Source organism: Epinephelus moara, chromosome 5 (genome assembly GCF_006386435.1).
Source record: "Epinephelus moara isolate mb chromosome 5, YSFRI_EMoa_1.0, whole genome shotgun sequence".
Taxonomy (NCBI): domain Eukaryota; kingdom Metazoa; phylum Chordata; class Actinopteri; order Perciformes; family Serranidae; genus Epinephelus; species Epinephelus moara.
In genome coordinates this window covers 7,380,754-7,408,291 of record NC_065510.1, presented here as the reverse complement: position 1 = coordinate 7,408,291, position 27,538 = coordinate 7,380,754, and the positions used below count along the sequence as shown (strand labels likewise).

The 27,538-nt window shown below is 41.5% G+C and overlaps 1 protein-coding gene across 1 annotated transcript; it reads right to left on the bottom strand.

The window, feature by feature from the left end:
- Positions 1-27,264, bottom strand: si:zfos-169g10.2 (somatostatin receptor type 5). The gene is made up of 3 exons (XM_050044629.1): positions 27,140-27,264; positions 5,416-6,257; positions 1-2,519 (listed from the first exon to the last, which is right to left on the bottom strand). The coding sequence occupies exons 2-3, from the start codon at positions 6,190-6,192 to the stop codon at positions 1,794-1,796; spliced, it is 1,503 nt and encodes a 500-aa protein (XP_049900586.1). The 5' UTR covers positions 6,193-6,257; positions 27,140-27,264; the 3' UTR covers positions 1-1,793.
- Positions 27,265-27,538: the final 274 nt, after the last annotated feature.

Sequence of the window (27,538 nt, the reverse complement as noted above, 5' to 3'; positions counted from 1 at the left end):
CTTTTTATGTCGGGGCTTCAGGACACTTGGATCACCCAGAACAAAAAGATCAAGCGCTGATTCAATATAGGGCTATTTGAGTTTTCACGCTGGCCACTGTGGTTCTCCCAAACGCATAGCACACGGGAGAAGTTTCCTCACTGCTAGATGCCACTAAATCCTTCATACTGGACCTTTTAAATGGGGAAAAGATTTGATTGCTTTGAAGAAATGCAGCGACAGAGTTACACTGATGTCCCGCTCCATGGACGTATGCTCACACATGCACAGTACTGATGTTACAGAAAGGTTTGACAAAAGCACTAAACAGCTGACAGTAAAATGTTTTTGAAAACACAACAATTAAGCTTTGTGGGCTGTTTTAGTAAGAATATAAAGTAAACAAAGCTGACATTTTTCATTTCACAATGGGTCATTAGTTATGTCCCACTGGGATATGATTCATACAATGCATTAGCCATTTCAGAACATGATGTTCCTGATCAAAAGAAGTCCTTGTGGCAGTCCTTTTTAACATGACAGCAATAAATAAATATATATTGTTACAGAATATAATATTTAAAAAGATAAAGTATTTATCAGGGTTACATTAACCTGGGATGACCGTCATAGTGTAAAGCCTGGTCTTTTGTCCGTTTAAAGGGGAACACAAGCTGAAATTAAGAATTCCAACATGTTATCTCCATTGCCTTGGAAAGTTCAGTCAGTATTTGTGAACATGAGCTACTCTCTCTCAAAGCCAGAAATCAAGTAAGTAACTTGTGATGTCATGGGGTATAAAGTGTGGAGCTGCTCCACAGGCCATTTGTAGACCCACAGAAAGTTTGTTTTCTTTTTTATACCCAAATGAGCTTCATTCGATTGTAGTGTTCTCAGCTCTGAAACAAAAAAAATGTACCAATATACTCAGAACATTCCCCTGGGGGCATGCAGTGGCATCTAGATCAGTGGTTCCTAACTGGAGACTTTAAAAAATGCGTTTCTCTCTGGTCTCCTCCAGAGAAGGTCCATCTCTGATGCAGCTTAAGGCAGCATGGCCAAGAGTGACAATGGAAAAAGGGTATTCGAGTCACTGCGGTGCATTCAGAATGGACTCGCGACCCACTTTTGGACCGTGACCCACCGATTTGGAATCACTGATCTAGAACATCTTTCCATATTTTTTGTCTAGGGAGCAGCTCCAGACTTTGTACTTGATGACATCACAGATTTGAGTTTTAGCACTCCAGTTTATGGATTTGGGCGAGAGTTGTTTATGATTACAAATATTTTTGGACTGTCTTTAACAGAAACAGAAACATACATGAATTTTGAAAGTGGCCGTTGTTGCCCTTTAAAGGGACCAGACCAGTTGGCAAAACAGTCTCACAATCAAGTGAGAAATCAAGAACAAAAAATCTAAACCTAAAAAATGACCCGTCAGTCTTGAGCATACAAGTGTTTCTGCAGGTCTGCTTGCAACAATAACTGAACACTACCTCACATTACTTGCAGCCAGTGTTTCAATCCAACATGGCTGACATTATGCCTGATTTTAGATTTTGTCAGTTATATCTTTTTTTTTACATTCTCACACCATGTCAAAAACAATTGCATTGATATTGGCAGACTGTTACATAATGCAAATATCAGCCAAGCAAAAGGTCTGACCACAACTTTAAGACAACAGTCACTTCACATGAACACTGAGCCGGTAATCTGTAACCCACAGTTGTTTGTAATATTCACAGCTGTTTCAAAAGTCTGAGAAATACTTTAAGTGGCACCAAAATCCACTGAACTCACGTCATCTGTTACAAGGAGCTGATTTCAAGCACAGAATTATTGTCCAGGGATTCGTCAGGTTTTGACCTGCTGATTCTACATTTACTGGCCACAGGGGATGCTGCCTCAGCAGGATCAGAGCCTGGGCCTTTCTCAGCGCCTTCTCCATATTTGGCACTCTGACTCGAGTGCTCTGGATCAGGTTTATCTCTCTGCATGACCTGTGTCCTTGAGCCCTCTGTTACGCCACTGTGGTTTCCATTTTGTGACGTTTTGCATATTTCACTCATCTGTATGGCCCCTCCTGTTCCATTGACTTCCTCCTCTTCTTCTTTTTCACCACAGTCTTTCCTATGCACCTTGCTGACTCCTTCACTTTTCTGTGCTTGGAGCACAATGCCGCCCCACTCCTCTGTTGGTCGCTGTACCTCAGTGGCGGCCCTGTCGTTGTTCTTCACCCTGCGTGAAGCTCCGCACAGGGCCTTCCTGAAGCCTCTCTTGAAGTTGTCAGACAGAAATCCGTACAGTATGGGGTTGGCGCAGCTGTTGGCATATGACAGCACGACAACAAAAAAGTAGAGCCCCCTGAAGTCCCCAGGCAGGACCACAAGGAGGTTGACGATGTTCAGAACGTAGAATGGTAGCCAGCAAAACACAAACACTGCCACCACCACAACCACCATCCTGGTGATTTTACGTTCCGACCTCCTGCGCCGAGAGGACGTGGCCTGCGCCCGCTTTGCAACACTGCGCACCTTTGAAAGAAAAGATAAAGTTTTACCTTTCTTATTTAAACACACGTTTACTCATAAAGGGTTAGCTCACCTAAATCAGTTTCTCAATTAGTATTTTTGTGTGCTAAGGTTCTGAGTCATCCCCACCTGAGATTTTTTCCTATGAACCCAGTATAAAGGTGAATGTATCTTCAAACCGCATTGTACCTAAGAAACAGTTGTATGAAAACTGTTGACAGTCATGTGCTACATTCCTCCTGGGAATATACTTTGCTGTTTTTTGTCATTTTTTAGTACTTAAGAATAAATAAAGCAAAGAAACACGTTCTGTTTACGAGGACTGCACCCTGGTAGTCAACTAATCCTTAGTCGCCCAGAAAGGTCATTCGTCGGCAAGATTTCAGTGGTCGTTTAGTCGCAGAAAACAAACATGAAACTCTATTAGGAGCTGCACCTTGTCAAAATAAATTAAAACCTATATGACTGGACCATGTGGGAATTTAATTTGAAAGGACAGACACAGGAAGTGACCACGCTCAGCAGTCAGACAGGAGTCACGTTACAAACCAATCACAGCTGACAGATATCTTTCCCGTCTTCTGTAAATATTCAGTCTGATGAATATGCGAAAGTTGATCATGTTAGTGCAGGGCTACCCAGAGCTTTACATCTGTCCCATGGACGATAGGCCTACACACTTATAAACAGTGTCTGGAAGAAGTTCAGCTCTGCACTCAGGATCTCAGGTAAATAGGCTGTACTATGCTTGTTAGAGTTGCTTAGATCAAGTACACTGTGATCTGCTCCGTCTCATTCTCGTGATCGGGATATCTCAAGACACCTTGAGGAAATTTCTTACAATTTGGCACAAACATTAATTTAGACACAACAAAAAACTGATTCGATGTTGGTGATCAGAGGTTAAGGTCAGTGTGACCTTCTCTGTCTCATTCTCGTGAACGTGGTATCTCAGGAACACCTTGAGGGAATTTTCCCAGTTTGGCACAAACATTCACTTGGACTCAACGAAAAACTGATTCAATGTTGGTGGTCAAAGGTTAAGGTCAATGTGACCTCCTCGGTCTCATTCTCGTGAACATGATATCTCAAGGCCTTGAGGGAATTTCGTCCAATTTTGGCACAAACATTCACTTGGACTCAATGGTGAACTGATTGGATGAACTTATAATGTTCTGCAAAAACACTTTTCTGGCCTTTATTCGACATCATAATCCAGGAACAGGGGGTAGACATTTGGTCAGGTACTAAATTGGTGACACTAATTTTGGGTGCCCACCTTCAGACTGCTGATGTATAGATCTTCTGTGCTGCCGGGGGGAGGTGTACGTGAAGTTTCAATGTTTTCACAGACATGAATATAAACTGTAACTGCAACTTTACTGGTTCACGGAGGCACACAACTGCGAGGCAGCAATTCTAGTTAGAATACACATTATTGATGAGAGCATCGATGGTACTTTATGGTATAAAAAAAAGAATGTTTATTTCTGAAAGTTTTGAGGGGAATGTAGCCTTTATTGTGTCGTATATTGTGGTGGATGTTTTTCCACAGAATCATAACATATTAACTGCGGCACAGTGTGCTTCCCCATTATTTCTGTACAAATATTGCTTCACTACAAGTGCCCTCCAACATCATTAGTGATACCAACAGAGAGCAGTCCAATTATATAGGATATTAGTGTGTACCAATGTGTTTGTGCAGCACATGATGAAAGCTGTTACTGCATTAAAGGGCTTCTCTGCAATGCAGCTTCATTTGGAGAGATTTATTGGCGAATAGCCAAAAACAGCATTTTTTTTTTGTACAAAAATAATTTTGACTTAAAACATTGCAATACAACAGAGGTGGAAAATGGCATGAGCCATTTCAGGCACCCTTGGTTTTGGGAGTAAAAGCCTTTGTACACCAAGGTTATTTTTTGTCTGAAGTTGTCGCACGTTTAAGAATAAATATATGACTTCATGTGTCAATCACGTTTACACACTCACTTTAAAATGTCTTAACAGTTTTCGGAATAAGTTTGATTGCCTGTGTTTTTTCGCATCCGTCAAAAGCCTTGTAAAGATTCACTACTAGAGAGTTGTTTGACAAAGAAGCAACGAGAAAGGAACAGGGAGCAGAGTATCATTTTGTAACTCAGACAGCCTCTTTTCAGTAAGTCAGATAGTAATATTCTTGTGGATGATGGTGACAAAGAGAGGGCAGAAGTAGAGGATGAAGACCACAGGCAGACAGAATGAAAGAGAGCAACAATGTGGAGGCAGAGAGGAAGGACAGCTCAGTCCTGTCAGGTAGCCGTGGTGCCAAATGGAAGATGCAGCCAGAGAGTGGTGACAGTGTCTTTCCATTTTGCCCATTATTAAATTTTCGGAAGGAAACAAAACCAATAAAACGCATGGTACTCAGCATGCAAGGTTTCTGTGCGTAACAATTTTTATCGGATGAAGGAATTAAAAAATACAAACTTGGTGTGCAAAAAACTTTGGGGTCATTTATACTCCCTTTATGTACAAAAATAGATACCTTAATTTCAAACGACACTGTCACCACCCCCATACTTCCTTGCATCCTGTATGTTGGTATAGATACAACCACTAGGTGGCACTAGAGGGCGGAGTCAAAAGTTTCTGACCAACAGCCAAACATGGTGACTGTGGAGGAGGTCGAAATAATAATAATTTAATGTAGGTTGTTAATGTGTACGTTTGGATTCTGGATCAATTTTTGGTTAATTTAGCAACTATGGCTCTGTGTTTTGTTTACGAATTCAACAATGAACATTTTGAACTTACAACCTCTCTGATTTTGTCTCCGTAGCAATGGAGGATGAGGCTCCTGGGTACTGTAGTTTGGAACAACCTTTTTGTATCTGCATTATTGTAAATGCTGTACCTTGATGACGATCAGCAGGTAACACAGACAGATGACCAGCAGGGGGCAGAAGAAGCCCACAGTGCACGCGTACACAATGAAAGACGTCTTCCACACTTCTGCTGGCTCAGGCCACACGATGCTGCAGTTCCCATCGTCCTTCAGCACATCTGCAAACACCACCACCGGCAGCACCACCACAAAGGACCCTGCCCAAACTGTGGCACTGATGGCCTTGGCTACACGGGGGCGCCGCCACCAGAAGGAGCGGATGGGGTGCACGACAGCCAGGTAGCGGTCCACTGACATCACGGTCAGGCAGAAGATGCTGGTAAACTGGTTGATGGCGTCCACTGTCATGACCACACGGCACATCAGAGAGCCAAAGGGCCAAAACAGCAGAGCATTTTGCACCGCTAAAAAGGGCAGGCCCAGCATGAAGAGCTCGTCTGCAATGGCTAAGTTGAGGATGTAGATATTGGTGACTGACTCATTCTTAGTGTAGTTGACTATAACATGGATGACCAGAGTATTGCCTATGAGGCCAACAACACACACTATTCCATAGATAAGAGGGATGAAGACTCCAGCCAAGCCAGGGAGGGATCCAGGCTCTGGTTTGGTGCAGTTCTGGCAGGTGCTGTTAAAAAGGAAAGAGCTGTCACTCGGGCTGAAGCCAAGAAGCGATTCAGAAGTAGTGGAGACGAGCAGGAAATGGGAGTAAGGGGGACTGAAGCTGTTGCTCCACGTAGGTGTAGGGGCCTCCAGAGGCAGCTGGGTGGCCTGGATGAGCTCCATGGAGGCTTTAAGGAACCTGAGGCAACAGAAGTTGATAAGATCCCATCAGTGACGGGTCAACAGTCCTACAAGGCAAAGAAAAGTTAGTTAATTATGCACATTTCATGCACAAAGGCAATCTAAACAATGCATTAAAGGTGTAGTTTCACATTTTGTGAAATACTAATTCACTTTATTACCAAGTGTGAGATGAGATATTACTGATACTACTTGATACTACCCTCCCCTCAAACAGGATGCTGGGGCCAGGAGGCAGTTCGCTTAACTCTGCAGAACAGGCAACCTGGCTCTATCCAAAGTTTTCTAATATGACTTCCACAGGTCAAAACCCTAATAACCTGAATAATTAATTATTTCATCTTATCTCTGGTAGTAGACGCTATAGCGTTGACAGTACCTGTCCATAGCCAGACGACACGCATATAAACACCTAGCAAAACACTCAAAAACAGCTTCTGTGGTAACTTCCACTACAATTGGTGTCACCAGGACCACATTTGCCATAATGACACACAGACTAACGGTGTCAAAACAATTCCAGCTAGGGCTGCGCGGTATACCAGTTCGTACCGAAAACTAGTCTTTATTTTCGTGATGATATGAATTTTTCATATACGGCAATACCGGTGAAAAGCCCAAACAACGTCTGGAACGTGCGTGGCGGGAAAGTGTTTCAGCGGGGACCTATTTCACTGCTGCACACCACAGGCGTGCCACGGTTGCCAGTTCCGCTTATTAGCTGCGACTTTGGGCATGTTTGTTTGTAAAGTCGCGGGTTGCGTTTTTTTGGGCTTGTTTCTAAAGTGGAGTTGCTTATTTGAGCTTGCTCTCTAAACGTTGCCTTTCTCTCTCTATGTATATATCCATCTAATAAGTTATGTAAGCATGATAGTATGTTGGACCGCATGAAGTGTCCACAGCTCCGCTCCCTCCGCCCCTCTCCTTCTCCGCATACACACAGGTGACGGTCAGCCAATTAGACTTTTCACATTTAAATTGCGTGATTAATGGAGGTTCTTTAACTATTTCGCTAACACGTGGGCAAAATATGGAAAGAATACAATGAAGATTTGTAGAAAGCGAGAGGATTAAAAGATTCGATTTTGGTCAGCTAGTTGGTTTTTGGGCTTGTTTCCATAGCCCTGGTTGCTTGTTTCTCTCCCAAGATCTGGAAACACTGAGGCGTGCTAGAGTGAGAGCATAGAGACAAGTTTGTAGGCAAGAATGGCTGCCGAAAGCAAGGCAACTGTACACGTTGCTGAAGAAGAACATGATGACCCAGAAGAGCTCATACCAAAAAGGGGAGCCGTGTCTGTCGTCTGGAGGTTCTTTGGTTTTAAAAGGTCAGACGTGGAGCAACCGACCATCTATTGCAAATGCTGTCATAGGATTTTGATGATGATAATGATGGTTGACTGTACTGATTGTGCAAACTTGGTTAAATAAAAATGTTTTATTTTGACTGCAACCATAATCATTCTAATTATTTAACTTAATTACTGCCGCCCTATTGGCAACCATACTTTGAAGGGGTCATGCATTTACCTGTGTGTGGACATGAAAAAAACATGATACAGTCCTTATGACAGTAAAATGTGCTATTTAAAGCCCATCTACTGCAGTAATTATTTTGTCATTAGTAGAAAATGTGGGTAAGACCACTCTTGTATGAAAAAAAACAACAAAAAACATCAAATACCGTGAAACCGATATGATGAAGTTGTCGCAGCTGGTAAAAATGCAGCATTAGACATTAAAACTCAGAAAATATACACAGTCTTTAGCAGAGAGAGAGAAGGGATGACAAACAAAGACACAACTTGACAAACACATTTCTAAAAATCTATCAAGTTCTGTTTGCAGTCAAAATGGCTGCTGGCGATGATGGCATGGACAGTCAAAAGTTTAAAAGTTTGGTCCAATATGAGACCGGTGAAGCTTGTAGAATACTAAACTTCTAATCAGCTTAACAACCATCCTTCCGTCACAACAAAAACAAGCCTGCACCGGAACAAAAACATAACGCATTTAGTTCTATTAGTACAAGACTTGTTTATGAAGCCTTCTTAATAACTACCATGCCGCAGACAGGCACACCCTCATCCCTCACAGCGATGGTTAATAATTGGTGGTCTGTTAGGAACAAAATGTACTGACCTACGGGGAAAAAATAACAGAGCCATGTCCTTCACAACCTTGACTTAAATGCATTGATGCTGATGGGAGGACGATGGGAACAGAAGAGGGGAAAACGCAGGAAGAATAATTTACAGGATGCATATAGAAACTGTGAGCGATACAATAAAATCAGAGACATTATCTACAGCAACACATAAAGGAGAATATTGTACAGTTCAGTTAAACAACCAATGCCATTTTTTCCCTTTGTTTAGAATAGGTTTTAATTTTGAAACAAAAATTAGATATTTGATTATCTCGGTTTTATTTCAAACTAAAGGTCAGCTAAGAAATAAAGGGCATTCATTACAAAACGTAAATGCAGCTGTGAGATGACCTGAGCCACCTAATACTTAAAAGGACACACACTCACATAATCCAGTAAATATACAATATTATTTTTTGTAAGGTAAGGCAATTTTAGATTAATTCAAAGATTTAGTCTTTTGATATGAGCTCCTGATATGACTTTATCCTGATTCAGATTCATTTATCATGGACAAAATATTATGCTTGATGTTATGTGGTTGCACAACATTCAGGTAGTCACACGGTACAGTGGCGTCCCTGCTGGCACGGATGTTAAATTTTGGTTGGAATGGAAATCGCATTGATGATGGTTTATTACCGATTTTAGAATTTCACATTGTCTAGAGACGAAACATTGGGTTTTGTTCTCCATATGTTACAACTAAATGTCAGTATTCTAGGTCAAGATGATGTCGGCATAAGACATTTGGAAGACGTTTGATTTTGGCTACTTAACAGCACAACCTAAAACCAGCAAAACATTATGTCATCTGCCGTCAGTATTCTACACCAGTTGACGTCGGCATTAGACGTTGTCCTGACATTGAATTTGGTCACCTGACGTCACAACCTAAAGTCAACCAAATACCAATTTCATAAGGTGTGTGTAGCCAGCTGGGGTGAAGCTAAAAGTTTATGAATCAGAGGAAGGAACCAAATGATAACTTGTCTTCAGTCACTGACTGTTATTCCAGTCAAAGTGAACTTGAGTGTTGCACTGCAAGCATTGAGCAATACTTCTTTTTTCTAGGGAAGTAGCTTATAGAAAGTCCTCACAATGAACCAACAATATCAAAAGCTGAAGGTGGTTTTGCGAGCGTATTAAAAATCAGCTAACACACAACACGCACCACACACCACTTGTGCAATCTCAATAGGTTGATAGAATTTTGTGTCTCACATAAATAAGTTCAAGGGTCATAAATATAAAGGTGCTTAGCTCACATGGACTGACAAGACATACATATTTCATATGTGCATATCAAAGGAATCTCTCAGAATAATACATTATACATGACTAGTTGGACTGTATGTTCTGTGTCAATATTGTAATAGTAGACGAGATGCGAAATGTTAAATGTATGAGAATATGACTGAAGAGTCTATTTTGAGTTTATTTTTTATGCATTTCCTGAGCTCTAAAAAAAATTCAACAACCTACACATTTGAGTCCATATACATAGTTAAAATTTAGGTAAATTGTTTTTAACCACATATATAGGAAATACATTTTCAATTAAAAACTACATGTCAAAACAACATTTGCTCGACCTTTGTCCTTTATTAGTCCTGCAGTGATAATGAAGAGACTCAATGGAAAACCTCATTTGTAACTGATTTAATATGCATAAGAAAATGAACATAAACAAAATGACACGAATAATTACAATGCAGGCCTGGAGGACAGCGATACATGTTTATCACTAAATGACCTGCATCCCTGGACCAGCTGGTCTAAGCTTTGAAGGGCAGAATTACCTTAAAGCTGAAATGTGCAACACATAAATTAACCTTTTTCTACAACCTGATTTCAGGTACAATTATAGCTGCTGCGCAGCAGTGGTCGGGGCCGGGCAGTTTTAGGCAATTCTGAGCAACAAGCTCAACACTGATGTCTGATCCAGCACTAAACCAGCAGCTCAATGGTCCCTTTCTTAAGAAGTCATAATCTATTTCATCATAAAACACTGAATGTGTGGTATATGTAAAAGCCCATGTGAAAAATGTAATACACACACACACTAAAACAAAGCATATTACAACATAGAAGTTACATCATATAATTATGGCATGCCCTTCAAATTGTGGATGAGTGGCTGAAGTGATCAGACTCATAATATACAAAGGAAAGAAAAAACTCAAGAACAAGAAAGTAAGAAGAACATTAACTGCTAGCAATTATGAACAAACTGGTCTGATCTAGCTTAAAGCTAAACATTATCCATGGTGACAAAGATGAAATTTTTTTTTTATAAATGTAAAAGTAGCTATTGGATAGACTCTGCATATTGACTGATAGCTAAGCCAAATAAACAGGGAAAAGAGACAAGGGATAACAGGGAAAAGTGTTGATAAAGAGTATTTGTCTCTCCGCAAAAGTGCCTGGATCATAATTATTTTAACCTTAGTAGTCTCTAATCCACATAGCATGATGCCTGAACATAGGACTTTCACATTAGAATGTCTGTTCTGCCTTAGCTGAATTCACAAATTGACTAAGCCAAGCATCAGAGTGCCAGACAGTAGCCATCCATGCCATGGAAAAGCAAATTTGAAAGAGAAAGTTGCAAAGCTGTAGCACATATGGTTGATTTGTTATGAATTTTCAAAGTTTTGAAATTTAGAGGCTTGCTGTAGCGCCACCATCAGGACTATTGTCTTGTGTTTCCAGTTGAGGACATCTGGCATGGGACTGGACCTTTATGAAAAGTTTGGGTAGATTTCTCATATGGAAATGTTGCACGAGCTGAGGCTTGAACTCACAATCTTCAACACCAAGAACCATCCTCTATCTCACTGAGCTAATTGGCAAACAGAAATGTCACATGTAGCTTCACAAATTGACTAAGCCAGTCACCTGTGTGCAAGACAGCAGCTGTTAGTGTGTAAAGGCAGATTTCAAACGGCTGTCAAAAATTCAGTTATTAAGACAAAAATGCAAAAATACACATATTGCATCTAGACAGCATGGAGATGTTGGTAATTTGTTTTTAACAATGATTTATTGGCTCCATAAGTGAAAAACTGATGTTTAAAAATACAATTTTTACATTGACTCCAATTGTTCGATGAGAGCGAAATTCAAAATGCTGTAAAAAATAAATAAATCAGTTTTTGAGATAAAATTCTGATATTTTCCAAACATCATCTACCATGAATCCAAAATTTTGTCATTTTTTTTAATGAACACTGAAAATGTATTTAGCAAGAATTTGCAAGTATATGTTTACAATACAATTTACAGTCAAACATTTTGATGCACTGTAGGCTCAATTTTTGATAAATCAAAAATCTGTCTGGATCGTTTGTGGAGGACAGTCTGAAGATGCTCTGTAGCAAGTTTGGTGTCAATTGAGCAAAAATTGTGGGAGGAGATAGGTTTAATAAGTTTTACAGTTTTTTAAATAAAACAGAGTGATGGACTTCATACTTTGCAATAGGTTTAAATGTACAAAAGTTTCTTCAGTATTGGGGCTACATTTTGGTGAAAGTTGCAAATCTGTAGCACATATGGTTGATTTGTTGTGAATTTTCACTGAACTTTAGAGGCTTGCTGTAGCGCCACCATCAGGACTATTGGCCTGTTTTTGCAGCTGAGGCAATCTGGCATGGGACTGGACCTTTGTGCAAAGTTTGGTGATTTTTAGCGCATGGGAAGTAGGATTTCCTCAGAAGAAGAAAAAGAAAGAAGAAGAAGAAGAAGAAGAAGAAGAAGAAGAAGAAGAGACATGCAGGATAACAATTTTGTCAAAAGCACAAAAAATGTATATATAGTTAAGAAACATCCTACTGAAGACAAGAACTCCCTTACACACTGTACAGCTTAATCACACACACACACACACACACACACACACACACACACACACACACACACACACTTCTTTTTGTGCTCCTGATTTCCAGGATGTGCAGCACAACACCTGCCATTCTAATCTCTGACCCACACAATAGAGCAGACAGACAATCTGTCTTCCCAGACGACATCAACTCTTTTGTCTGCCATTCTATGGCCGGCTCTAAGAAAAAACTTCCTGGGAGATGTTGCTATGGCGATGTAAGGTTAAGAAAAGGCCCAAAAGGCCTTGTATGGAGCAAATGAAAGAGACAAACAAGAGAGTCCAAATGAATGCTGATTGAAGAGCCTGTGCTCTTTACATTCACATACAAAGGCAACAATGGTACATATTAAGCCTTGCGTGTAAGTGTACATGTGTGCGATATGTGCATTTGTGCATGTGTGTATGCAGATTCTGTCCTCTCCATCTGCTGAGTGCAGATACTGTAGGTCTAGAGATATCACTGAACCTTTGATGTCACTAGTGTTGAGGGGCTGATGTCACTTTTCTTGCGCCTGTTCCTGCTCATTAAATTAAAGTTGCCAGTCAGGAGCTAAGTTGTAATATTAACAACCAGAGGCTGGATTAAAAATAATCAAACACAAAAGCATGTAGTATACAGCTGTGTCTTACTGCCGTAGTTCTTTCTTGCTGCAGTCGTGCGTGCCCTCCACCTCCCCATCACCACCTAGTCTTTACGGATTCATCAGCCTCATCCGCCTCAGCAGCCTCAGAGTCAGCAGCCACCTCCACCAGTGTCTGGACTCTATGGGGGGGTTTATCTTGCTGCTGCTCACATGTCCCTTGATGACAAAATGTCTCCCTCTGGTGTCCAAGCGCCAAAGACTTCATCATCTTACATCTTAATCAGCACAAATTATATGGTAGTCTGTACACTCATATTCTGTATTCTTCTTGTATCACTCCTGATTGAAATATATTTACACAACAGTGGGTTAAATTACTATGTGTAATGTTCCCTCAGATCTATTTTAGTGTCCTTTAGCTCATTGTCTTAGTTCACACTCACCACTCTCATTAGCCTCACTCCTGACTGCGACAGGCAACTTTTTTGGCAATAAAAGCTCAGATAAACTGTCTGTGAGCAACTACATGTAGCTGGTGAATATAGTGCGATAAAGCAATAATAATTTTTTGGTTGGACTTAGATTTGCCCTTAAAGACAAACATGACTCCAGTCGATGCTAATGTTATAAGATGATGTCAGTGTGGTGCTTAGTGTCACAGTCTGTCTCTCTGTCCTCCTCTCTGGCCACATTCCCCATTCCTGAGGTTCCTTCATTGTCATTTTCTATCCATCCACCAGAAGCCATAGGACTTCCCCTCCCCACCCCATTACCTGACTGCTCCTCCCATCCACACACCTGTTCCCACTTCCTTCATCAGCCCTTCAGTTACCTGGCCCTCACTGCTGAACTACACACCTGCTTCCCATTTTCCCCAATCAGCCAAGTTGTGTATATATTGGTTCATTTCCAATTGTACCTCTAAGTTGCTGTGCTTGTTTCATGCCTCTGGTTTCTGGCCACCTGTACCTGTCTCTCTGCTTACCTGCCTGGGAGCTGACTTCACTTCACTGAATCACTGAAAATCTGCATTTAGGTCCTTCCCCTTTCCCCTCAAACACAACAGCCATGACATTTAAAACTTAGTCGGTCGATAGTCGGTCAATTCAGGTTTTAACTGTAGAATCAACTCCCACAATGCTTCAAGGCAGTGGAATATTTGTAGAGGGGACTTTAAACTAATGATTTTTGATGTGCCGTTTAATTAATCACGGCAGGTTCCTGGGATGTCTTACTCCTTTGTTTCATAGAGGAGGTTGCAGCAAGAATTCCTGTGTGCCAATAGCTGTTTTCCATCCAAAAGTGATTTGAATCATTGGGAAATGTGCATTAAAAGAAATATGAATCCTGTGTGTTTCCATTAAATGTACGGACTTTGGTGAAAACTACGAACTCACATGAGTTTTCCGCAGAACTGGAAACAAAACAAGTCTCGCAGTCTTCTTCTTCTACGTTTTCTGGCGGTTGGCAACCAACTTGTAAATGCATTACCACCTTCCCAACCCGGAATGTGGATATCACCATGGAGAGAGGTGCGCTATGTCAGACGTAATTCGAACATAACTCTTTCCATCCCCTGTTTTGCGAATCAACATTTTTTCGAATCAACCAAAACCCGGCTAAAGCGAGCGTATTTTAGTTTGTGTCAATCAGGGGATTAATAATTCGAATTTTGGCGTTTCCATCATAATTTTCCAATGCGATACTTCTAGATGCGCATCTAAACAGGCTGATGGAAACATGGCTAGTGTGACTACACTTACATGCATTCTGAATTTGATAGAGGTCGTGTAAAAAGCATATTTCGTAAATGGATGTGCTGAATCAGGCCTTTTCCCAAATGTAGCATTTTAAGATTTAAAACCTGAGGTATGTTGATATTGTTCAGGTTTTAAGAACATTATTTAGACATGTGTACAGCGCATTCAGAATATGCATCTCAGTTGGGAGTTTTACAATAGTTCCCGCCTCTTGCCTGTTTGTGGCAGGATGTGGGGTAGAGATGCATGCCCAAAAGAAAAGTCCATTTCTCTGGTAGGAAGAAGAATTACACCTACTTTTGAGCATTACGAGAGACTTGGATATCAACAGGTTTTATGTGGGAATATTGTAACACCAACCAGTTGAAGAAGGATGAAGGAATGAAAGAGAGAGGCTGTGTTGGCATATATAAGTCCGTTACTGGTGGAATACTGAAAAAAAAAATACTATTTTGATTCCAAATGCCACAAGCAGCTTCAGCCTTCCTTTTTTCCATACTTTTTTGATAAATGCACTTTAATTGCAGGGCTGCATGTAAAATGCAATATTAGTGAAATATTAATATTCATTAGCCATGTAAACACCTTAGTAGAAATATTGTCTTTTTTAGAATAAGGGAAAAATACTGGAATATTTTGTTAATGTAAAAGTAGTCAATGGCTTTTTATCTGGAACACCCTGATGCACGGACTTAGTCTTCTGAAATGTGCTCACGTGGTTAGCAACAAGCCTAAGACAAAAGAGTGTACATCAGGTTGTAAGCATAACCATAACAACAGCAAGTTTTTATCAGACATTGTCACCACCTTCTATTAATATCCCTGCACTCGCTGCAGCTTAGCAGCAGCCTTGCTTCTCTACAGCTTGCATTACTATGATGTGTGTTTCATATATGAGGTAAATCCCACCTCCTCTATCACACATAAGAGCCACACTTCTGTGTCAGAGCTAAACATGATTGAACTCTGCTTGAAGAGAACAAGGCAGGGTCAATTAGCCACTGGCAGGGAAAACATTAGCCTGAAATGAATAGAGAGTAAAATCTGTGACTCCAGCCACATTCTGTTTTAGAATAGGATTTGTGATAACTTAACACCTCAACAGTTTTGTCTCTTGATAAAACACACTGTAAGTGAGTGTGTGTTGTGTACTCAAACAGCATTTGCTTATGCCTTGGCTAAAAGTGCCTGTACTCATGACGACAGTCGCCATGGCTGCCACTTCAGCAAAATTATCTACTTCACCACCATTGATTCATATGTTCATTACAGACTGTTTCAAGACGTGCTTCAGTTGCTCGGAAACAACATTGTTGTTCCACTGAGACTTCCAGTCCAGCCATTACTGCGTGAAAACAGCTGCCTGGATCCAGACCTTTGAATCCACCCACTCCACTGAGAAAGAGTTGACTGAAGATGAAAACAGGGTGCAACAAGTTGACATTTGTCAGATATCAGGCAATGGCTAGAATTACCGCCCTGCAATAGTATGCCTCTGTGCACCGGTCAAGTTTATCCATGTGAACATGGCTGCTTCACATTCATCTTCCCACAGGCAGCACAGACGATCTACACAATCAGCACAGTTTCAAGGTGGACACCCAAGATTAGTGTCAACATTTCAGTATCTGACCAAATGTCTCCTCCTCTATTCCTGAGATATGACACTGAGTCATTGCCAGGAAAGTGTTTTATGCAGAATATTATGATGTCACAGTGAAGTTGATCCTTGATGTTTTGGATATAAAATGTTATCACCTCATCATTATATCCTGTTCGACGTCTGTGTGAAGTTTTGTCATAATTAGCATGAGGGCTCCAGAGTGATGGTCAAAAACATGTTTTCTGAGGTCACACTGACCTTGACTCTTAGCCTTCGACCACCAAAATCCAATCAGTGCGTCATTGTGTTCAAGGGGACGTTTTTGCCAAATCTGAAGAAATTCCCTTGACGTGTTTTTGAGATATTGTGTTCACAGGAATGGGGCAGACATACAGACGGACAACCCAAAAACCAGTATGGAGGCAATAAAACAGCTTATGGAACATTCAACTTTAACATTAGTCCCTCTGAAGTGAAATGCACACTGTGGGAAATAACAAAATGAGTTTTGGAACCTTGCTTCTTAAAGGCAGAATGTTCTCTTCTTCAAGATACAAACCTGACATTAGAAATTAAAGTCTACCGCTTCCCTAAAGAAACAAACCAGTGCAAAGCATGGATTGCAGCAGTCAAAAGAGAGAACTGGACACACCCAGGAAACATCAGGGTCTCCATCCATCCATCCATTTTCATCTGCTTATCCAGGGCCAGGTCACGGGGGCAGCAGGCCCAGCTCCTCCTGGGGGACCACAAAGCTTTCCAGCCCAGATGAGATATGTAATCCCTCCAGCATGTTCTGGATCTACCCCGGGGCCTCCTACCAGTGGGACGTGCCCAGAAGACCTCTAACGGGAGGCGCCCAGGAGGCATCGTGATCAGATGCCCAATCACCTCAACTGACCCCTTTCGAAGCAAAGGAGCAGCGACTTTACTCTGAGCTCCCTCCGGATGTCCAAGCTCCTAACCCTATCTCTAAGGCTGAGCCCAGCCACCCCACAGAGGAAACTCATTTTGGCCTTTCCAGGGTTTGTTGTGTTAATTTATTTAATGGTCATTTTCACAATTATTTGGAGAATGGAATGACAAGACGGACACAGAGCACTAACAAATACAAATGCTCCTCTCTGCCTCTGTGGCCTAACAGTTGTTAGCTTCAACAATGTAATGCTGTTGGCTTGAATAAGCTGAGTTACTTGCGATGAAGTGAGTGCTACAGACCCTCGAGTTCCCAGACCGTGTCTGGTTCTTTCTTTTGATCGCTACAATCCACGCTTTGCGCTGGTGCATTTCTTCAGGGAAGAAGTAGATTAATTTCTGACATCAAGTTTGTACCTTGTCTGACAACCTACCATTGAGCTGCAAGGTCCTATAACAAATTTTGCCATTTACCACAGTGGGCACTTCAGTTCAGGAGGACTTTAAGTTCAGCGTTTTTGTGCAGTAGTGGCTAGACTGGAAGTTTTAGTGGAACGATGATGTTGTTTCCTAGCAGCCGAAAGACACCTTAAAACGGTCTCTATTCCAAACACTCATTTGTCCACAACGTTGCTGAATACACTACTGTCATGACATGCTTGCTCATAACTCCAAGTCTGACAAAGAGCATACAGCTCGAAACATACGTCACAGTGCAATAAATAATTATTTTCTGCAGAGTCCTGCAGTGTTGCGAGTCATTCATCCTTTTTTCATCTACGACTATCGACTCAGCACCTGTGCTTCCACGGTGAGATGTAAGTGCCTTTGGTTTGATGTTTTGATCTTGACTCCAAAGTGTCACAGGAAGTATTGTAATGAGAGATTTATTGGCGAGGTGATGATTGTTTGGAACATAAGGATTATGATCAGTTGTGGAGACTCTGGGTTGCTATTGGATTTCATCTTACCTGTTGTGAATTCAAACTGGCTTCAGTTGCTGTGCTTGGCCAAGGAGTAAGCTATACAAACTGAGTAGAGCTTACTTTTAAGCCTACAGGGGGTGATTATATTATACTAAAAGCTTAAATGAGGTTAAATGTAATATACCACTCCTTTTCCACACTTTTACAGCTGTGATTTTACAGAAATGATACATTTGCAGTCACAATTTCTCCCATGTGTAACAAGCGTATATTGAGCCTGAGCAGGTCACATTTCTAGTGCCTGATAAAGCTCTCCTACAGATAAAAGAGCAAATGTGCAGAGATCAAACACATTACAAATACATATTTCACAACCAACCACTCAGCCTTTGAATTAATTTCAATGGCTGGATTTTCTAAAAGCAGTGTAGAGCAGCAACTGTATTGTTGACTCTGTTCATGTGAGAGGCCTCTTATGATTATATGGTTGATACTGAGGGTGAAGGGCCGCTTCCTCCTCACTGAAAACTCTATTGATGCCTGTAATTACCTCATAATAGTACGAGCCACAGCTCAGTGCAAACAACCCGCTGATGTGATCGAGTGACAACAAGGTCACCATTAAAACAAATGCCTGTCTGGTAAACATTTAGTTAGTCAAATGAATCCACGCTGATTGCTCAAATCATGATAATTACCTTCAATGAGTGCTTTTTAGGACATTTTATTGTTTCTTTTTCAGTCTATCTGGTTTGTAATTAAAAAGTTGGTCGTGTTTGGACACCTTTCATGACACTGCGAATAAATATGCACAGCATTTTAGCAAACATCTTGTGGCAGTTAAGAGCTTTTGCCCACTCACTCTTGTTAATTTCACCGAGCTGCCATTAAAACTGAGCCTGGAGTTTTGACTGCACATTAAAAGTGATCTCTTCAACTTTGCTTCACATGCTTTACACAGTCATAACTCCACACACACACAAACACCTGACCAACCATCAGATGGTACAGGGCACAAAAACCTCTGCACCTCTATCCTCCAAAAAACTCACACAGCCTCAAACACACTCCATCACCTGAATCACACTGTATCTGTATCTCAAATATCGCTGCTGTCTCCCACATGAGGTAACATTAAGGCTTGCACTGAGAGGCAGTGTTGTTGTTTTTTTTAATCAGACCAGGGTGTACAGAAAAGAAGAAAGAACACTACTTATGGTGCCCCTAATCAGAACACACCCATCTTCAGACTGCATCTTGCCTGGTTGCGACGTTATCGGGCTGACAAAAATCTGTCCACAGACAAACACAGATATAAACAACTGGCAAATTAGTCAAAAACACAAAAACAACAGCTGTCAAGAAGACCACATTTTTCCATGATGACACACACACACACACACACACACACACACACACACACACACACAGACTCACACTGTCGCAATGTTGTCGCGGCTGTTCAACGTATCCTCATAGAATGTGTAGTGGCTATTTTTAGTCTGCATTGTTTACGTTGAGTCGGCTCAGTAGCAACGCCAACGAAACATTAAAACAACCGTGTTGCTCCGCTGTTGTCGTTCATTTTCTCAAACTCACCTTTTCACAATAAAAGCTTCACTTCCTCTTCATCACATGTTCGGTAGCCGCAAAGGACCGATGTAAAGATTCGCAGAGACCAAATGTACAGATACAAAGTAACCTCACATATTTAAAAATGTCTTTAACACTACAATGAAACATATTTCTCTCTGTATTACGGCAAGTCGCATGACCAAACAATAAAACAAACTCATCACTAATAAGCGCCCCGCGTCTGGCGTTACATACTTAACGTAATCAACGTAATGTTACAACGGATTTGGTTTAGGCAAGCAACGTTACTGTGGTTAGCTTTAGGAAAAGAAACATATTGAGGACGTAGGTCCATGTATCATTTGTTCATTTGAATTTCAATTAAGAACGAAAAAACAATAAAATGGAAAAACGATTTGTTATTTCATCAACTGTTTTTCAATGTCCAACAAAAAACGGATTTCGACTTCTTTTTCAAATATTTCATTTAGTGCGCAGGTCAAAAATACAACATTTAAAAAATGATCCCTTTTTTTATTTTGATATTTAATCTCTCTCATTTCTGTTCCCCGGAAGTTATTCAGCCTGGCGCGTACTTGATAGTAGGCTGTTGTTTATTATGGCTGCCTTGGAGTCCCAAGGATTATGCGCTTGTTGCCACGACGTAAAACATAACTTTCTTTGACTCTGTAACATCGCCATTGCTCTCGAAGGCTGTGGCAGATCTACAGTGATCCGATTCACAGCTTCCGATTGGAATTTCTCGGTCCACCTTAAATGTCGCCTGTAGATGGCGGTATTCAGTCATTTTCAAGCTAATTCATGAACTGAAAAATTGAACAAATATGGGGAAGATGAAATGAGAATGATCATTAGAGTGCAACTGTCCTAAATTTTGAGCATTTTAACTGTAGCATAATTTTCTTATTGTCCTTACTCATGGTAAACTGCTTTTCAGTCTTGCTATTTCTGCCTATTTGCTGAGGTCTTGTTTGCTCTGTATTAAAAGTCTTAAGAAACGAATACTCCAGTATGACAGGAGATGTCAAAGGGTATCATAATCCTGAGTTTTATTCATTTTACTGTAGTATTTTTTCTTAAGAGCTGCTAGGTTGGCAGTAGCCTCTTAAGCACTGCCTACATGTATACAGATATGTTTGAAAACGCCCGCCAGCATTCACTGTCAGCAGCAGTCTCCCCTCATCACAAAGGTAGCAAAGTGTGCAGCCTAACGTTACCTCTTTCAAAACACTTACCTGATATCTCATCATCAATGATTCCCATTCAATTCAGGCTTAATGATTGATGCACTGGACTTACAAACATTGTCCTTCCAATCCTGTTTGACAACAATACTACACTGGAAGGTGTCCCACCATCTGCTGGTTGGCATGGGCCTGATCAAAACTGTAGTTTCTGGTGGACTTTAAACCACAGAGAGGTCTAGAGTTTGCAACAGACCAAAGGAATAACTGTACAACCCGAACCAAAGTGACCCGTGTGAGTTGAAGGCTGAACCCAGCCTGTCTGAGATCATCACATAAAATATTGAACCCAAGTCCAACCCCCCCAAAAAGCACTAGTCAGCTCCTACTGCTCAAGACACACCGGCTGTGTGGCAGCGCAAGCCACGCACATTACCAGCGGAAAATGGGCCAGCATGGTGGATCACGGACTCTCCACACTGTCTTTGCCTGCCAGAGGAGCTCCCTGCTCTGGCTGGGAGAAAAGACAGAGAACCCAGCACAGAGCCTGGCTGCTCACTTTTTATTTTTATTTTTTTTAATTTTAAAAAAAAAAATTAAAACACATTTTCCCCACAGCCTGAGCCCTAACCGACCCAGGCCAACCAGGGCACATTTTCAGCCTGAACCTGGGCCGACCTATCAGGCCTTTTAGTGACCCGTGGGACTCACATGTGCCATTGTTGTTGTTGTTTCTAGTGTATGCTCATTACCCAAAGCAACAATGGGCATGCGCAAACTGAGGAGATTATGTCATCATTCCCAACATGTTTCATTTTACATGTCCTCACAGCTACTAAATCTGCATCAGCATTTTCAAAAATCCTCCTTTTAGTGACCTAAAACTTTGTTTGTGTGTGGACAAGAGGCCAAAACATGGAGGTTTTTGTGAACTGTCCACCACCCCAACCTGCCTCCATACACGATGGCTTGGGGCTGCTTCCTTATTTACTCCCATCAGCGCATTGCTCAAGTGAACGCAGCATAGAAAGTGGTAACTGTTTGGTATCGGTAAATGCAGCTCTGTATCAATAACATTTAAAAACCACTGTACAAAAAGAGACAAAAAAGACAGCATGTAAAACATTGTTAGAAAATGGAAAATGCCAGTCAAAGCAAATGTGCATGAGGATGCTGAATGTCTTGAATGAGGTTTTATAAATGTTATTTCAAAGTGAAAAGCTGCAACATCAGTAGCTCCATCACATACAGTATATTCACAGAAGCATTATGTAGCCTTGATTATAAAGCCCCAGTAAATTATGCTAAACTCTACAGATGTGATTTTGTCCCAAAGAAGATGGCTGACAGAGGATTCATTATGTTAATGTACTGGTCATTAATTAGACAGATGATCGACAGGCATGTTTTTTTTTCTCCTTTCTTTCCAAATGATTCCACTTTTAAACAAGAAAAGTGGAAGAGAGATACACCATCAGCTAATTGACGATCCATCAGTCTTATTCCCCTCGGGGAGTCTGCTTCCTCTGCTGCTGTTCAATTAACGGATTTGCAGCGGGGCTACATCCCTGCCACGTCTCTGCCTCCACACTTTTCATTACAAAGACTGACAAGGGCTCACAGATTAGCCTGAGTTTGATCAATACTCCTACAAGCTCGTCATGCACATGCGTACGTGCAAGCACAAACGCTCTCACTGAACGTTTTTTGAATGTGGTTTGCCTTCATCTGCATTCACGCAGAGATAAACGTACAAAGGTGTGCTCACATGGACACATGCTAATGAGTCATTTTACCCTAAGTGAGAGATTAGAGCAAAAAAAACAAAACAAAAAAACATAATGAAGACTTTGCAGCTCCCAAAGAGAACAATATGAATTTTTAGGAAGGTTTGTGCATGTTTAAGTGTATTTATCTTGTTCTGACAGGTGGTGTCACGACCCTTCTAAACACAAATCAGCTCCAATTAACTCCTCTTCCCACACAGGGAGCAGTCCAAACAATTGCATGTAATTATCTGCCAAATTGTCCAGATGAAGAGTAGAATAAAAAGCCTTAAAAGCTTCATTAGAGTGGATGTATGCCAATTTGATAAAAAGCTCCTGTGCTTCCCCAGACACATACAGAAAGACAGAAAAAGAGAAAGAAGGGTCATGAGAGGTTAGAATATTTTACTCAGCTGACTAACACATCAATTTAAAGATCCAGTGTGTAGGATTTAAATGGTAAATGGACTGCGCTTGTAGAGCATTTTTCTAATCTTCTGTCCACTCAAAGCGCTTTTACACTACATGTCACATGCACACATTCACACACTGGTGGCCGAGACTACCGTACAAGGTGCCACCTGCTACTCAGTAACCATTCACATGCACTCACACACTGATGGAGCAGCTATCGGGGGCAATTTGCAGTTCAGTGTCTTGCCAAAGGATACTTCAACATGTAGACTGGAGGAGCCGGGGATCGAACCGCTGCTCCTCCAATTAGTGGATGACCCGGTCTACCTTCAGAAGCACAAATTGGCATAAATAATATAACATAATAAGTATGTTTTCTTTCATGTATAATCACCTGAAAATAAATACAGTGTTTTTGTTCCCTTAGAATGAGCTGTTTATTTCTACATAGGTCGTGGGTCCCAGTCAATAGAGATCACCATGTTGTACCGCCATGTTTTTACAATACAATGTGCAATAAGCAAATGCTGGAAACAACGGTAACAATGGGGCACTATGGGTTTGCTAGTGTTTTGTTTGCACTGCTTGGTCGAATGACTACTTTTACACTTAAACCCATCACTTCACAGACAAACGGAGGACTCTGCTGCACCAGCTGCTCTTGCTCCTCCTCAGCGTCCGGGGTTTAAAGTCCACTAGAACTGACGGTTTTGGATCAGGACTGGTCGAACTGGCAGATGGTGGGACACTTTTCAGAGTGCGATTGTTGTTGATGAAGAGTGGAAGGAAAACTTTTGCATGTCCAGCATCACAAGTATGTTTGAGTGAGCTTCTACATCCTTAAACTGAATGGGAATCAGCGGTGTTTTGAAAAGCGAAACATTAGCCTGTACACTTCACAGATAGACAGCTAACACCGGGACCACAGATTATCTCAGCTGCTGCTCAGCTGCGTAACATCTCACCTATTTTATCCACGTGATGCGCTTTTTCAGCAACAAATCAGCTGTAAAAACGGTCTTTTGATACTCGTATTGACATCGTGCAAACTTTTGCCACAGTTTCAATGTTTATAAGTATTTATTTGTGACTCAACATTTTCTGTTGTCCTCTGACAATTTGTTACCACAAGGCTTTTTATTGTGAAATATTTGCAGGACCATGTTGTTGACGATTCAGTGGCTTGTACAGCTCCATTAATATGTAGAGTACTGGCTTTCAGTTGCGGAAATACAGTAGTTACAGCAGCAGGGAGCTCTGTAGCGATGCTGCAGCGACCACGCTGTCTGTGTGAACACTGCAAAACGAGCGTTTGGAGTCATTTTAGGGCTCTAGGGTTGACTATACACAAAAATATCTGGATATGTAGAGACAGGGCCAAAGTCATTAGAGAAAAAAAGTGAGCACTGATAAGCAGATGCTAGGCCTATGTCTAACTTGCCAAACAGCATAGGAGAAACACTGTTTTTTTTTCATGAAATTTGGCTCCTGGTAAAAACCACCTAAACGCCTGGGTCTTAAGTCACAGAGAATAAGGAGAGCACAGATTAGCAGGTGCTAGGCTAACAGCCCGTGTCCGACATGGCAGATTTTTAACATCAAACTGCTTTATTCCAGTTTTAGTCACCTGGTTCTGAAGAGGAAGAGACCTCTGCAGATAATTCAGCTCCTAGTAAAAACCTCCTGAACAACAAACACTTAAGGAATTCTAACTGGGAGAAGTTTCAACTGGTTGCATCTGCAGTCCTCACTGCTATATACACACTGGAGCTTTAAGTGAGACTTTAATAACACGTGCCAACTGATGGAAAGAAGAGACAAATTAAGAAACTGGATATTCAATGTGTGCTGAGTCAAAATTTCTTCTCATTATTCTTATACTGCCATTTCCTCTCTCCTTTTCCTTCTTTCCTCTTCTCTCCCATCTCTTCTTCTTCCTCCCCTCTCAACTCTACTCCCTCCTCGTTTCCTCTCCCTCTGCTTCTCTACTTTTCTCACCTCTCCCCTGCCTGTGACCCTTGTCTGATCTTCTTCCCCTCCCCTCTCCTTTCCCCTTCTCTCTTTACTCATCTCCTCACATTTTACCTAGTTTCTCTTCTTTTTTTCCCTCTTGCTCCATCTCTCCATTCCTCCCTCTGGTCTTCTATTCCAGTGATTCCCAACCAGTTTGTCTTTGACTCATCAATGTCCACTTGTGACCCCTTGTCACAGATTGTGGCCTCTGTGTAGGCATGAGCTGTGAGCAGCTGAACCTCAGACTGTTTAATCTGAAGGATTTTAGAGGCATGCGGAGGTTTAAGTATTTCACAAGAAAAGAGAAAACATAGGGTCAAGGGAAAGTCGAAGAAAAGTGTATGCATCACTGCTGTTTACTTAAGTGGACCACTTTGTACTGCTGCCTTTTATGCCTAAATGTGTCGGTCTGTGTGTGAGAGACAGACAGACAGTTTCCTCATGCGTGATCAAAACTGATCCTACCAATACAGAGCAATACTTACATATTGTGTGGAAATGTACACTAACCGGACACTTTATTAGACACCCTGCTCAACTGCTCATTAACACATATAGCTAATCAGCCGATCATGTGGCAGCAACTCAATGCATTTAGGCATGTAGACATGGTCAAGACGACCTGCTGAAGTTCAAACTGAGCATCAGAATGGAGAAGAAAGGTGATTTAAGTGACTTTGAACGTGGCATGGTTGTTGGTGCCAGACGGGCTGGTTTGAGTGATTCAGAAACTGCTGATCTACTGGGATTTTCACACACAACCATCTCTAGGGTTTACAGAGGATGGTCTGAAAAAGAGAGAATATCCAGTGAGCAAAAATGCCTTGTTGATGCCAGAGGTCAGAGGAGAATGGCCAGACTGGTTCAAGATGATAGAAAGGCAACAGGAACCACTTGTTACAACCAAGGTCTGCAGAAGACCATCTCTGAACCAACAACACGTCCAACCTTGAAGCAGATGGGCTACAGCAGCAGAAGACCACACCAGGTGCTACTCCTGTCAGCTAACAACAGGAAACTGAGGCTACAGTTCACACAGGCTCACCAAAACTGGACAATAGAAGATTGGAAAAACGTTGCCTGGTCTGATGAGTCTGGATTTCTGCTGCCACATTCAGATGGTAGGGTCAGAATTTGGTGTAAACAACATGAAAGCATGGATCCATCCTGCCTTGTATCAACGGTTCAGGCTGCTGCTGGTGGTGTAATGGTGTGGGGGAGATTTTCTTAGTACCAACTGAGCATGGTTTAAACACCACAGCCTACCTGAGTATTGTTGCTGACCGTGTCCATCCCTTTATGACCACAGTGTACCCATCTTCTGATGGCTACTTCCAGCTGGATAACGCACCATGTCACAAAGCTCAGATCATCTCAAACTGGTTTCTTGAACATGACAATGAGTTCACTGTACTCCAGTGGCCTCCACAGTCACCAGATCTCAATCCAATAGAGCACCTTTGGGATGTGGTGGAACGGGAGATTCTCATCATTAATGTACAGCTGACAAATCTGCAGCAACTGTGTGATGTCGTCATGTCAATATGGACCAGAATCACTGAGGAATGTTTCCAGCACCTTGTTGAATACATGCCACAAAGGATTAAAGCAGCTCTGAAGCAAAAGGGGTCCAACCCGGTACCAGCAAGGTGTACCTAATAATGTGGCTGGTGAGTGTAAGTAAGGACAATGTTTTTATACAGTAAACTAGTCTATATGAAACATGTATTATAATATTACACGTGTTTCAGTTCGACGACCTCCAATTTTAAAACGTCAGTGACCACAAAGATCGCTGTGTAAAATTACAATGTGATAGTGAGATTTAAATTCGGCATTTGGATACAGCCGCCGCTCGGACAAGAGCAGCCTCAGTGCGCACAAGTTTCGTTTATTAAAATACGCTGTGCTATCACACCACGAGGCAAATTCACGAGATAAAACCCCGTGCGTGTGAGCTACTCTGTTTTGATAAGCCAACGAATTATTTTACTGAGTGACTGACACAAACTTATCAAAAACCTCGTGTTGAATCTTCAATGGACAGTCAATGTGACAGAGGACAGAGGACACAGCAGAGCCGGTGATCACACAGTTATAACACAAATAAAAGCCTAGTAATGAAACATAACTTACCACAAATCACCTCGGCTGCAGTGTTTTTGCATCAGAGTCCAATCTAGGTGGGATCTGCCTGAAATTTGACAAGTGAACAGTCGCGTTACGGAGCTCCGTGTGTGCGCACGGAGAGCTGAGAGAACAGCCTCCACCCCCAAACCCCCTCTGCACGCGCACACACACACACACACACACACGCACGCACGCAATTATGATGTTAATGATGTTATCGACAAGTTAATTAATAGGCTAGAGGCCATGAACCGAACCAGTTTATGAAGACCCCTTTTACGCCAATTGCTTAGATCCGAATTTGGGTTTCTCAGTTGAAATAGCCTGTATGAGAATTCATACACTGAGCAAAAATTTAAATGCAACACTGTCTTTTCTCTCTTTTTTTTTTACAAGTTCAAGTTA

Coding starts and splice junctions, on each gene's coding strand:
- si:zfos-169g10.2 (XM_050044629.1), bottom strand. CDS start 6,192: ATGGAGCTCATCCAGGCCACCCAGCTGCCTCTGGAGGCCCCTACACCT. Junction 2,520..5,415: donor ACCTGCTGATCGTCATCAAG/GTACAGCATTTA, acceptor TTTCTTTCAAAG/GTGCGCAGTGTTGCAAAGCG.